Here is a 13,744-nt window from a genome sequence, read left to right as displayed (position 1 = left end):
TTACATATACATACATACATAACTTTAATGCTTGTTAAAATCGTAAAATCTATGTCCATGAGATTTAGGATAGTCCCACATACCTTAAGCTTCTTGATTTGTGAAGAAAGCTTGAATCTTTGGGGACTTGAATAATGAATTTGTGAAAGGAACCCTATTCTTGATGTTTTTTTGAAGATTCTAGAACTTGAAAGTTTGAATTCTTGGGGAAAAGGGTTTGGATTTTGTTCTTGGGAAGGAGGAGGATTTACGTAAGAGTTTGGTGATGAAAAGTAGGCAAATAATGTCCTTTGGGGGTTTTAACGCTCTTTGGGCTTGTATTTACGGATGTAGGGAAACCACCCTCCATGTCGCGGAGGTTGACGCGATAACTGAAGCCCGCATCACGGAGCTATCGCGACAACTTAATGTTTCTGACGAAAATGGTCATAACTTTTCGGTCGGGTATCGAATTAAGTCGAAATTGATATCGTTGGAAAGCTAATTCAATTATCTACAAGTTGGTGGGTCTAATTAAGTCGAAATTGGTATCGTTGAAAAGCTAATTCAATTATCTACAAGTTGGCGGGTCTTAAGATGCAAAATTCCATATATGTCGAAAGTTATACACGTTCAAAGTTGACCCTTGTAGAATCAAATATAAAAATTTGACCGAATCAAAGGCTCTTAGCTTAACTTTATTCTAAGTAATTCCTATGAACATTTTTCACCTCATAAGCACTTCACATACTAGGATAAAGATCATGACACGTGTATTCAAATATAAATCATGGAATTGGAGTTTACACACGTAGGAACAACGGTTCAATGTCTAGCACGAAAATGCGGGATGTTACATGCCACCTCTGCAAGAAACTAAAATGCTCGACAAAAATTGTGAATAAATAACCAACAAGTCCTTGTGTGTACTTTAGAGAAAAACATAATTAGAAAAAATTATGAAGAACGTGACTTTCTACACTCTTGATAATAATTTACTTGAGAGTGCCAGGCAAACAATCAGCACCTAATGCACGTTGACGTAGCCTAACCAAGATTTCTAGTTCTACACAGTTCTACGAAACTATACAAACATGACGCTGGTAACAAACTGCTAAAGTAATTTGAAACTTCCAGAAAATTTACACACACTGCTAGGCTATCTTCTGTACATGATCCAAGCTGTCCGAAATAATAAGCTTAAATTTGATATCAGATCACGAACCTCCCTCCTGTTCATGAAAGCCTGGGATGTGCTTCACGATCGACGGTCACATTGCACTCTAAATCCTGAACCTATCCTAAAAAAATCAGAGATGACACCAAATTCAATCCACAAGTATGTCTGCTATCCAACAGAATCTTCTTGGGTGGCTGCATCATCTTCGTCCATCACATCCTCATTCACTTTATCATCGTCAACTGTCTCTGCATCAGATGCAGCCTCAGTATTCATTATGTTAACCTCATCATCAGAGCAACTTTCTGTAGCAGAATCAGAAGGGTCTCCCTCATTTCCTCCTTGATCACCGTCACTACCAACTGCATTACAGAATTGCTCCTTCAAATCAGGAGCAACAATTCCAATCATCTCACTTAGTGCTTTACGATCATGATCCCATCTAGAAGCTTTGGAAGTAGATGTAGCACATTGACTTTCACCCACTTGAGCACCCGAATCTTGTAAAGCTGCAACACATGCATCATTGTCTTTACTCTTAGGAGTATCGTTCTCACCATGGACAGAAGGAGCCGTACTGCACGCCCAACTCCCAGCAACCTCTGAAGCCAAAAGATCAGCTGTCCTAATGGTTCCTTCAGCTTCAGTATCTTCTATCACATTATCATCCTCAGCGACATTATTTTCTGGTGAAGGAGGCATACTCTCATGACAAATTGCAGGGCTCTGCACCTGCGCTTCTTTCACAGGAGTTCCATCATCCAGCTGCATTGTGTTCCCAGAAGCAGCACAGAACTTGTTTAAATCTATATTCCTCTCACTATTGATTCCCAAGCTCTCAGTCTCTTGCACGTGTTCTGTTCCAACAAGGTCACCCTCCACATTGGCTGCTACACCGGCAGTATCACTTTCAGGGACTAGCTCCGTTCCCACAGCATCTCCCTCCAGGGGTGCTGTCCCAACACCATCGACTTCAGAACCAAATCCACCCTTAACACATTCAACACCAGCAAATTCTACCTCCTGTGTCTCTTGTCCCCCTTCTTCACTTCTGTTATTGCAATCATGCTTCTCTGTGGCACTTGCATCATCACTTGATAATTCAAACAATTCCCTAACATGCCTCTGATTTAAAGTACTGCAGCCAGCCCTAGTCACATTGTGGCTTCCATCTCCTACTTCTTTCTCTCTTAATAGGGACCCCTTCACGTTCCCATTGTATGGACTAAGGTCAATATCCACAGAAGTATTTTCATAATTTTCCTCATCTTCTAATGTCCTCTGCATTGCCTTTAATTGCTCCTGCTGCTTTGCAAACAAAACTGAGATCTCCTCAGTGGTAGAATAGAAAGATCGAAGTTGTGTTTCTCTGCATAGCAAACACATAGAATAAACCAACATTATAAGGCAAGTTGAGAGGCAAATGCCAGAAGATTAAAGGCAGTAAGCAAACACTAGCATCTCTGACAACATATAAAGAGGATAATAAAAGATCCGCGCATTACTGTTCAAATCATAGGTACATGCAGCAATCTCGGTGAAATGATACATATAATATTTTGTATGGTATCAATAATTCTGTTTGGTTATTGACCTATTCCTTTAATCAAAACAACACCCCTTTTTAGATCCTCAAGATCTAAAAATGAGAGTTCACACAAATAGTAACGCTAAAAAGAACAAATCCATAAAACACATGTCGACAGATTAGCTGCATGACAATCTCAAAAATCAATTGAGGTTTGTGATTTTTCTAATTATGAGGGAAAAGCATCACATAAATTCCACTCAATTTGGCCAAACCTCTACTATTAGCATTTGAACTGCTTTATAAGAGGGAAAAGATGGATTCCGCCAGATCCAGAAGCAAGAAATTTTCAATTACATTTCTTCAGTCCAGTAAACCTAATTTGAGGTGTGACGGTTGCTCAGCTGGTTGAGCACCCACCGTCCCTCACTTGGGGTGAGGGATCGAATCTCATTCCCCTTCCCCGCTCAAAAATGAAAGAAAAAAAAAAACGTAAACCTAATTGACATTAGTACCAATCATACACATCTACTTACCGTAGCATTATTCTTTCTCTAGCACCTTTCAGTCTGCGCCTCTCAAAATCAAGATCCCGCATTGCAGCACTGATCTCTAGTTCAAGAGCAGAAACCTTGGCCCACGCCTCTTCTCTAGCTGCCTGCTATCGACAGCAAAGGAGGTGATAGAGAGCAAAAGAAAAGAAAAGATCAGAATCCATATTTGACCGTCTTTCCTGCACATACAGATACAAAGAGGTCCTACTTTTTAAAGCAAATATAGATCCACTTCTAGTGAAGCACAAGTAAGCATTCATTTCTTCCATTATCAAACATAACAAAATCTCATACAGAAAGAAAGTCTGCTATTTTATCTTTTCTTTCCACATCCAAGGGGCTCAATCAACTAACGAACAAAGGGGGAATATCCCAAGATCCATATTTCAAATAATCAATGACAGAAACTCATATGGGTCATCCTACCTTTTCACTCTCAAGCTCTTTGCGCAGCATGTTCCTCTCATGCTCAAGTTCCTCTATTCTCTGAAAAAAAAATAGAAATTTAAGATGTCAGCTGCTCAAGCAAGGAACTGAAAAAGTATGCAATTGATATCATGACAGCAGACACTTACTTTTTTCCTACATGCAGAAGATAATTGCTCCTCACGAATTTGAGCTTCAAGCTGACGAACTTTGTTGTCAGAAACAACCAATTTCTGCCTGGTGTCTTCCTGTTACAAGCTAATGAATTAGAGCTGGAAAGGCTTACAGGAAGTAAAATGTAGGTTAAGCAATATTACCAACTTGGATCTCAGGGCTTCCACAAGTGAACATCGTTCCTTCTCTGCTTCCTGCCATTATGAGCTAAATGAGAAACAGACATGACCCGCTTTACTATATCTGTGAATAGTACAGGTTAATTTCTACCTGAAGCTTGTTAATAATTTCTTGCTGCTCTTTTTCTCGTTTGACAGCAGATTCTGAGAGCCGTCTTATTTCCTCCTGGGCTTCAGCCTGCACTCTCTGTGTAGAGGTTTTCAAATCCAAAGCAGCTTTTTCACGTTCTTCTTTCCTCTGTTCACGCTCCTCATCTAGCAAAGCTTTCAGTTCTGAAATTGATGCTTTCTGGCTGAAAAAGCAGACATCATTTCAAATTTTTAACTCAATTCCTACTAATTATCATAAACTTCTTCAGAAGACACTGTGTTCCCAAACAATAAAAATTAGGATGAAACATGCGACATTAAGATTAGTGCAAGCCATGCAAGGACAAGGAGGTACATATAAAGAACTGAGACTTACGAATTTATCTAATAAGGAAACAAGATAGAGGAAGCTGACAAAACAAATGCACAAAGCATACTGCCATTCACGTTTTGTCTTTACACTTTCTTATTCAATAAACAGGCACCAGCCATTACCTGCTTATTATTTCATTCGCTTCAACACATGATTGCTCAGATGCATTAAGTCTTTCATTAAGGTCCTCCAACGCATGTTTCTGCTCTGAAGATATTCTACTCGAGTCAACTAACTCCTTTTCCTTGGCTTCCAATAACTGTTGTACTTCTTTGAGTTGTTCAAGGTATGATTTAGAAACCGACTCCCTCAATTCCTTCATTTCCTGCAAGACAGAGGAAAGCTCACTGAGACAGATGAACGGATGGGAGCTGTCAACCTATAAGAAATGGAGAAAATACCATATGAACATATAAGAAACTGGAGTCAATCAAGAAAGAGTGACCAATATCCTTTTACTCAAAAAAACAGATCGAACACCCTCTCAACATTAACTATAGAATCCTCACTACAGCTTTCACATACCTCTAGCATCTTTAATCAACAAAATTGGCTATACAGCTCATATACTTACGTGGATGTAAGTGAAAAAACGCATGGAATGTAATAAATGGAATATTTTCCATTCTCTTTTACTCTTGAATAGGACCAACTGGCATTATTTTTCTTCTTTAACCCCTCGTATTGAATTAGAAAAGAGAAAGCAAACTTGTCTCAACGTAATCCTTTTAAATAAGCTACCATAATGCAACTAACAAGAACATCACACTTGACTGCTATTGGCATTAGCAAAGAAACAAAACTTTAGGAAGCTTTTCCGTTTAAAGCGTTTATACAGTTTGAATCAACTGGCTTAACACTGAGTCTTCTACCATCTGTCTCAACATTTTAGTAGTTCACCAATTGCTTTTAGGATTAAGCAATTTCACAGCGGTTGTTTATTCTGAAACTGCACAAGTAAACATACCATCTCATGATGGTCCATAGCAGCACGATTTTCAGTTTGCAAGGAATCAATAGTTGCCACATGACTTTCGAGTTGCTTCCTCAGTTCCTACAAGGGTAACAGAACTGAAATTAGGAAGGTTGTATAGGAATGAAACCAAGTGGCCTTGACTGACTGCAGTCAAGCTTTTTTTTTTATTTTATTTTATATATAAATGGGAATGCCAAACTACCGTATTTGACCGCTGCATGCTTCGGAAGTCATCCAGAGAAATGGGACCTTCAGAAGTGCCAATTCCAATACCCTTGAGTCTTTTGCTTTCTGAACCAAACTCCTCTAAAACAGAAAAGACACAAGCATAGTAGTAAAGTTAGCTTTACCCAGCTTATTAACATTAGAAAACATTTGCATAGTAACTAATACGAAGGTAAGACATTAAACATCTCATTTAACTTTACAATTACCTAACATACAATGACAATAATCATTAAGGGTATCAACCCATTGATACTTCTACATAAAATATAAAAATAAAAAACAGCCAATACAATAATCGATCATTAAAAACGCCCAAGAAAAAGTTTAGGAAGATGTTGCATCAGAAATTGGCAAGTCTAAAACATAAAAAAGGAAAAAGAAGAAGAAGCTCTGTGTCCTCTAGAATACTTCAACTGAAGTACCAAAATTCTTCAGGAAGAATTCACAGAGCAGGCTTCCTAACATTTTGTGTGATAAATACTTGGCGAGATTATAAGTCAGAATCCAATATTTTAACCAAGTTTGGACCAGGAAAAATGGGCATCCTACTGTGTGTGTCTAATAGGTGCACATAAAGCCTTTTTTTCCTTCAGCTAGATCAATAACCATCGAGCCCAATGCAAAAACAAAAGAGAAGAAACATGTGAAGTATCCTAGGGCTTTAATCGCAAAGCAGACTAGAAGTACATGCTTCAGGCTAGAAAGGTGCACACGTCGGAACCTTAAACTACAAGAAGGAACTATAAAGACGAACAACTATTATATGATAATAAGAGCAAAGGAATTAAAGAAAAGCAACTATATGAGATATATAGAATAAAACCATGTCCATCATGTTCAAAAACCAAAAATTTCTGATGTAGATGCAAAGATGTTATTATGGATTTCTAATTTAGGTATAGTGATTAGTTTTCTTATGCTATATTTCAAATTTCAGACTTCTAATCACAAAACATATTCATCCATAAATTTCCTGACCAATTAATATATTTGTTTATCAGAGTTATTTATTGCCTATCGTCGTCCTTTCCAATAGGGGTGTGCATTAGTACATATAGTAGTGTTTTGGTGCCCTGCACAGAAGCATTGCCAAGTGAGGGAAGCCTAGCCTACACCTATACCTAACTTCAGGGATTAAGCACCTCAAGTATGACTTTTAACAACATTCCCAAAGGACCATTCCAAGACAAAATCCGTGACGAGTAAGTAATGAACCAGTAAGCAGTATAACTGAACTCATTCACGAAAACCTGCAAATCATACTAGTTATAGCATACAGATTTAGGACCCGTTTGGGATTGCTGTTACAAAACTGCTTATTTGAGAAGCACTTTTATAAAATAGCTTTTCAAAAAAGTGCTTTTAAAAAAGGGCAATTTGTGTTTGTTAAATTCATTCGAAAAGTGCTTTTGATAATCAAATTATGTTTGGATAATCTTTTTCAAGAAGTGTTTCTTTGAGACAAATGACCAAAAAGGACATCTATCAATAGCCTTTATTATTAAAATCAATTTATAGAGAAAAATTATTTTAAATATCTATGTTAATATTTTTAATTAAATTTTTTTTATTTAATTAAAAAGTACATACTCTAAAATAATTTATATATTCTTTAGTCATCATCATCAATGATATTTTCAAATTTATTTTAAAAAAATGAGTGAAAATAAAATAACAATATATAAATCATAAAAAATTATGACGTAAATATGAAATGTAAAATTTTAAAAATCAAACGTTAATCAAACTTGTAAGATATGTTAATTAATTAATAAGGTATATATATACATGTGTGTGAGTGTGATAGGGATATATTTGTCATAAAAAAATAATTTTCTGCTTCTGCTTTTTTTTAGAAGCAAAAATTTTCTGCTTCTTCCCAGAAGCAGAAAAACTGCTTCTGCTTATTTTTAAAAGCACTTTTGCAAGTTTACCAAACACCCTTCTTCTTAAAAAAGAATTTTTTTCACAAAATAAGTGTTTTTTTTTTGAGAAATAAGCAATCCCAAACAGGCTATTAGATTAAATGTTCCAGAATGATGATACTGATGAAGGCACAGTTATTGAGAAAATCTACCTGCTTTTCTTTTTAGAGCAGCAGCATCAGCTGAAGAAGTGGAAAAGAGAACTTCACGAAACACAAAGGCGAATGCAAGTTCTGCAAATATTACAAGGAAAACACAAGTATTTTAAAGGCACAATCATATTTAGGTAAAGAATATCATGCTGTGAAAAACAGACAAGATTTCAGCTACCCATTCTGGCGCAGAGAAATTTCTATTATTCAAAAACAAAAGTTGGATTCTATTTTGAATACATAACATGCAATAATGCTTTTCTATCCAATTCATTTCGGGAGTGGTGGGACGGGAGTTACGAAGGTAAATCCTGTAGAGGATTTCAACCTGAAGATCCAACGTAAAGGAGGAGGGAGGAGAGGGAAGGAGTAAAATAAATAGAAGATATAACTAAAGCATAAGCTGTAGTAGGAGAGGGGCCAATTTTTTGCCAAAGAACCACTTGGATATACTCCCCGCAGATACTTATTTATCTCACAAACAGGTAACAGACCAAATTTGATGTGCCCCTATACCACTTTTAAATTCAGATTTAATACAGTGCACACTTGTCAATCACCAAAAAAATAGTTAGGGACATTTGAACAGCCAGAAGAATTTATCATCTCAAGCAAATTGTATTTTTAATGATATGGTGTTCAGGCTCGATTAATCCACCGAACAGACTGCTACAGCCCAGAATGCAAATCTCACGTAACCTTGCTCACCAAAGTTGAAGTAGATAGGCTCGCATGAAGTAACTAAGACCCGAACTAGGAATTTCTAAATTGTTTTTCCGACCTCAACCACTCAGGCAATTTGTAATAGTAAAGTATATTCAACAAAATCTTGGTCTATCTAAAATGAAAAAGAACGGAAATAGTGTAATACGGCAAAATCCAGTAAAAAATAGAGGCTTATGATGTAATGGAGAATTTTTTTACTAAACCTAAACTCGGAACAAGTCTAACCAAGTACACACAATTTTGAATTTGCTGACATAATTAAAGTAGGATGCAAGTCACAATGCCACCTAACCTCAATCATGTTACTTCCGGAGTACACTCTGGAGCCTATTACCAGATCCTAAGGAGATCCTAGGGCTAACAGTCCAGAAAAACTTGCCTAATCCCTGATAGAAGTATAATGATCTTGCTTAAAATTGAGATCATTAGAAGACAAAACACTATACAAAAAGAAGGAAAGGAAAGGCCGCTTGATGCAAATGTCACTTGCTCCTTTTCAGTAACGTAAAATTTATTAATTGCAACCAATACTAAGAAGGTGCTGCAATATTCACAGCAAAGAGCAAAAATAAAAGATGTTTTTTTCTATCCTTGCAGAGTTCTAACGATCTGTAGACTGTAGCCTAGTTTCAGCCACATCTACAAATTCCATTCTACAACAGAAGGAACAAAAATTATAAATTTAAGCTTGATCTTCAAGATGGAAACTGCACTAATTTCAAAGTATCACTCGTATTGTTACCTTGCAGCATAGTTCTCCTATTTCGATTCTATAGAGTCAGTAAAAGTTATCTCTTCTTTTGTCATTTCGAAAATATAGTAAGTATAAATTTGATTTCAAGAAATGGAAGTGAAGGAACATTCAAATAATGAGGAGAACTATGTCCAATCTAGCCTAGAGATCAACAGATACAACACTCAATCAATGAAGTAAGACGCCCAAATTGCTATGGAAGAAGCATTATTTCTGAGGCTCTTTACAGAGGAATTCAAACGCAAAATTGGCGTATAGCATCTGGTTGAATTTTAGTGTCACAAATCATGGTTTTGTTTTTCTTGTCGTTACTTTACCTAGAGAATGGAAACCTAATAGATAATGACTTTGACAGTACGATCATCTGAAGACTACATTAAACAGACCGTGTGTTTAAGAGTATGGACATTTTTTTGTGCGCACATCAGAGTCTTGCATACATGTTCAAAACTAAAATACGAACTTTCAGGCATTTGAATACGCAATTGTAAAACAAAACCCCCGATGTAAGCCAATCAAGCTGGGACTCTTAATCATCTTTAGCTAGAAAGTGAATATGTATGAAGAAGCAAGCAGAAACTTCACAAAAATAGGTCCTCTACCATGTTGTGGAGCAAATGCAATTGAGATAATATCACCATGATGCAGTCTGGCTTCTGGGCTACTTTTGTTCAACTTCTCCCAATTCAAATATGTCCCATTTGTACTGCAGGAAAACCAAAATAGATCAGTAAACTCAAGTCAAGTTGCAGCAGAAAAGGTCCACAAAAGATGGTCAACCTTGAATCTTTTAAAAACACTGCAGTGCAACAGTTAGTGGAATGCTCCACATCTTCGCTGAGAACCTTTTTCCTGTAGATCTTACAGTGTTGTGCACTAACAGCTGGAGACAGAATCTGGAAACGAGTATTATCTACCAACCGACCAATGCAGTGCTCTTCAGATGTGAGAAGCATGTTTATTCCCTATTTAACAAAAGTCAGCATATAAACTGTGTACAAGGAATGCTTTAATAATGTAAAGCATGATAAGCTGCATCATTTACTAAATTTCATACTTAAAAGTGACAAACTCTCCCCTTTTTTGGCGTTAGTAACAGTTATTTCATTGACAGCAATCTGCAACCAGAATTAAGGGTGGCATGACCCACCAAGAGCGTGCAGTTAAATACAGACAGAGAATATATCTTCATGCCTTCAATCTGTTACTTGTGGTGATAAAGTAAACCAATCAGCAAAATCTCTGATCCAAATTGAATTTTTCAGTTTCAATATATCCATCCAATTCCCATTTCGGCAGAAGATATACTACTTTAGATTCTAGTTAGCATAAAGGTTATATTGAACTAGGAAATACACTCTATAACCTAAAAAGACTATCAGTCCTACTAGTTAATAACGACAGCTCCATAGCTAACAAATTCAACATGAAGCCAGAATATAGCATATTGGTCCACTTTAAAACCCTTTTCTTTTACCCCTCCCTAGGAGCTCCCATCTTGTCACTCCCTTGGTAACTCAAACTCAAAACCTCGGGGTTTGAAAGTAGAGCGCTTGGTGCTTACCATCCAAGCAACCCCCTATTCTCAGTCCATTCTAGAACTTACCTCCACAAAGCTCATTTTTCCTGCTCTATAAACTCAGCCTCTAAGAGCTTCAAATAATAACAAGTCCAAACTTAAATAATGGATATGAATTTTGGTAATTTGACAGCGAGAGTATAATCATTCAACTAGACAATAACTTGTATTCATCTAACACTAAAAAAAAAAAAAAGTCTTTTTTTGATAACCATCGTATCCAGTCCATCTTGAGCACACCTCGACTAATTCCACGGGTTACGTGCCACCTCCCACCAGCAACAAGTACCTGGAAACTATTCTCTAACACTAAAAATTCTCTCCCTTTATACTAAAGAGACATCCATATACGCAATGTGGAGTATAATTGAAGTAAGAATACCGACCTGAAGACGCTTCCGAGCCTTATCAGAGATAGCAGTTAACACTCCCCAAACATCAGGATCAGAATACTGCAAAGGCTGAGACGCAATTTTCGAAGCAACCGATAGTATGAAATCCTCAGGACTTTGCGGATTTCTCTGCACCGGTGAATTATCAATGCCATTAACGTCACTAATTTTATTGCCATTGCCATTGCAATTGCTACGAGGAAGTGAAGAACATGACTCGGAGAGAACTGGAGACTGATCCTTACTAGGGTCTGAGTTCGGTTTCGTTACCAATGGGGTTGTGGGATTATCGTCTTCGTTCGCCATTCATTCAGTGAGATTTACCGTTAATGAAAAAAGGCGGGGATTTTGAGAACCCTAATAATTGAACCGGGTTTTGCTGTTGTTTAGCTTCCCGGAGAAGCTGGCTCTGTATTTTGTTTGTTTTATCGTTTTGGTCCATAAACTTTCATTTAATGCATAATTCGTTCACATCAAATTTTTTTTGTTTCTCATCCGGTGTCCAGTATCCGCATTAGAGTACAACTAATTTGAATTCGCGCCGCGTAACGCCCCATTCGAGGGGAAGTGCTCTCTACCGATTGAATTCGCACCGCGTAACGCCCCATTCGAGGGAAAGTGCTCTCTACCGAGAATTTTTCATATTAAGACTCGAACTTGAGACCTTTGATTAAGGGTATATTAGTCTCATCACTACACCACAAACCATGTTGGTTGAAGACTCCCATCCATGTTAAAATGTCAATGCAACTTTTTTTCTTTCGCATCAAATTATTTCTTCCTTTGTTCGAACATATATGACATTGTCTGGTTTGATAAAGACTTTAGAAACTTATTTTTAAAGAAAAGTGAATAATTGTATAACTACAAGTTATTTTATTAATGTAAAAAAAAATATTTTAAAATTAAATTATTAATAAGAATTGTTAATAACTAATTAAGTACAAGAATGTGTTATTTGGACTAAAAAAAAGTAAAACATTTAAATTGAAACAGAAAGAATATAAAAAGCTAAAAACCCTTGTTTGATGAGCATGCATTAGGTAGATGATGAAGTGAAAATTGACCTAGCCAATAATGCTTAGATAATCTTTTTACCATATGGTTAGTTAGTTATATTAGGATTGAGAAACGGCTCAAACTCTAGTAGTAATAAATTTTTGAGATATTCCCTCCGTTATATTTTATTTGCACCTTGTTGACTTGGCAGATTTACTTATTAACAAAAATTTAACTAAGGGTGTTTTTGATATGAAGGAAAACATTTTCTGAAAAATGTTTTCCAATTTTTTTATATTTGGTTGACTTAAAGGTTTTAGAAAATATTTTTTAAATCAACTTATTTTCCTCAAATCTAAGGAAAATAACTTCCCTTCAAAAAGTAAGGAAAATATTTTTCAACTCTCTTTCAACCTCACTCTTAAGATGAAATATTCATACAACTCTCAAAATTACTCATCCCTACTCCGACCCCTAATCCTCTACCCCACCCCACCCCACCCCCTACCACCCCATCAAAAGAAAATATTTTAAATTTTTTTCTTAACTCATCCCCCTACCCAAAACCCAAACCCCCACTCCCCCTCTCCCCCACCCCTTCCAAAAAAAATTAAAATTTTTCTTACCCACTACCCGACCCCCCACCCTACTAACCCCCTCCCCCTAAAAAAAAATAAATTTTTAAAATTTATTTTTTGAAAATTTTTAAATTTTTTCTAACCCCACCCTCGCTCCCCTACCTCGACCCCCACCCCCTACCCTCCCCCATTAAAAAAAATTACTATTTCAAACTTTTTCCTACCTCATATCCTAACCCGAAACTCAAACCCCTACTCCCTTCAAAAAAAAAATTTAATTTTTTTTTAAATTCAAACTTTTTTCTTTTCCTCCGTTACCCGAGCCCTCCCCCCTCCCCTAAAAAAATTAGTTTTTTCTTACCCCGCCCGACACCCACCCCTTACTAGACCCCCCGGCCTCCCGAAAAATAATAATTTATTTTTTAAAAAAATTAATATTTTTTCTTACCCCTGCCCTTACTATTTATTTTGACAACCTCAGGCCCCACCTACCAACCCCCTCCTCCAAAAAAATAAATTTTTTAATTTATTTTTTAAAAAAATCACATTTTTTTTATCTCACCCTTCTTATCCTATTCGTTCTCATTGTTTTTATTAAACATATACAAATACTTTTAGAAAATATATATACTTACCCAATTTGCATAACGAATACAAGACTATGCGTAATAAACAACTTATTTTTCTAGAAAATATTTTCTCTTCTTCATATCGAACACACCCTAAAAAAAGTATTTTTCAAGGTCAAATATAATTTTCTAAAACGTATTTTTACGATTTAACTAAACATTAAAATGTATTTTCTGAAAAATATTTGTTCATTCACCAACCAAACACTAGAAAATATTTTTCAGAAAATATTTTCCATCCACCAATCAAACATAAGGGGTGTGTTTGGTATGATGGAAAATGTTTTCTGGAAAATATTTTCCTATTTTCCCTTGTTTGGTTG

The 13,744-nt window shown here is 36.2% G+C and overlaps 1 protein-coding gene across 2 annotated transcripts; it reads right to left on the bottom strand.

The window, feature by feature from the left end:
* Positions 1-864: 864 nt before the first annotated feature.
* Positions 865-11,637, bottom strand: LOC107873270 (golgin subfamily A member 6-like protein 7). Of its 2 annotated transcripts, none has more exons than XM_016720044.2 (13): positions 11,210-11,637; positions 10,025-10,209; positions 9,847-9,950; positions 7,765-7,845; positions 5,662-5,765; positions 5,451-5,537; positions 4,606-4,808; positions 4,112-4,313; positions 3,985-4,035; positions 3,817-3,915; positions 3,668-3,727; positions 3,224-3,348; positions 865-2,528 (listed from the first exon to the last, which is right to left on the bottom strand). In XM_016720044.2, the coding sequence occupies exons 1-13, from the start codon at positions 11,519-11,521 to the stop codon at positions 1,328-1,330; spliced, it is 2,814 nt and encodes a 937-aa protein (XP_016575530.1). In that variant the 5' UTR covers positions 11,522-11,637; the 3' UTR covers positions 865-1,327. The 2 variants fall into 2 exon arrangements, with proteins under 2 accessions (XP_016575530.1, XP_016575537.1); XM_016720051.2 differs by having other exon boundaries at positions 3,224-3,345.
* Positions 11,638-13,744: the final 2,107 nt, after the last annotated feature.

Source organism: Capsicum annuum, chromosome 1 (assembly GCF_002878395.1).
Source record: "Capsicum annuum cultivar UCD-10X-F1 chromosome 1, UCD10Xv1.1, whole genome shotgun sequence".
Classification (NCBI taxonomy): Eukaryota; Viridiplantae; Streptophyta; class Magnoliopsida; order Solanales; family Solanaceae; genus Capsicum; species Capsicum annuum.
The sequence above is the reverse complement of the archived record's forward strand: the minus strand, read 5'-3'. Positions and strand labels throughout refer to the sequence as shown.

Excerpts from the sequence above, each read along its gene's own strand:
- LOC107873270 (XM_016720044.2), bottom strand. The coding sequence starts at position 11,521 with ATGGCGAACGAAGACGATAATCCCACAACCCCATTGGTAACGAAACCG. Across the intron at positions 10,210-11,209 it reads AGGCTCGGAAGCGTCTTCAG|GGAATAAACATGCTTCTCAC; the intron begins GTCGGTATTCTT and ends TTTGTTAAATAG. Across the intron at positions 3,728-3,816 it reads CTTCTGCATGTAGGAAAAAA|AGAATAGAGGAACTTGAGCA; the intron begins GTAAGTGTCTGC and ends TTTTTTTTTCAG.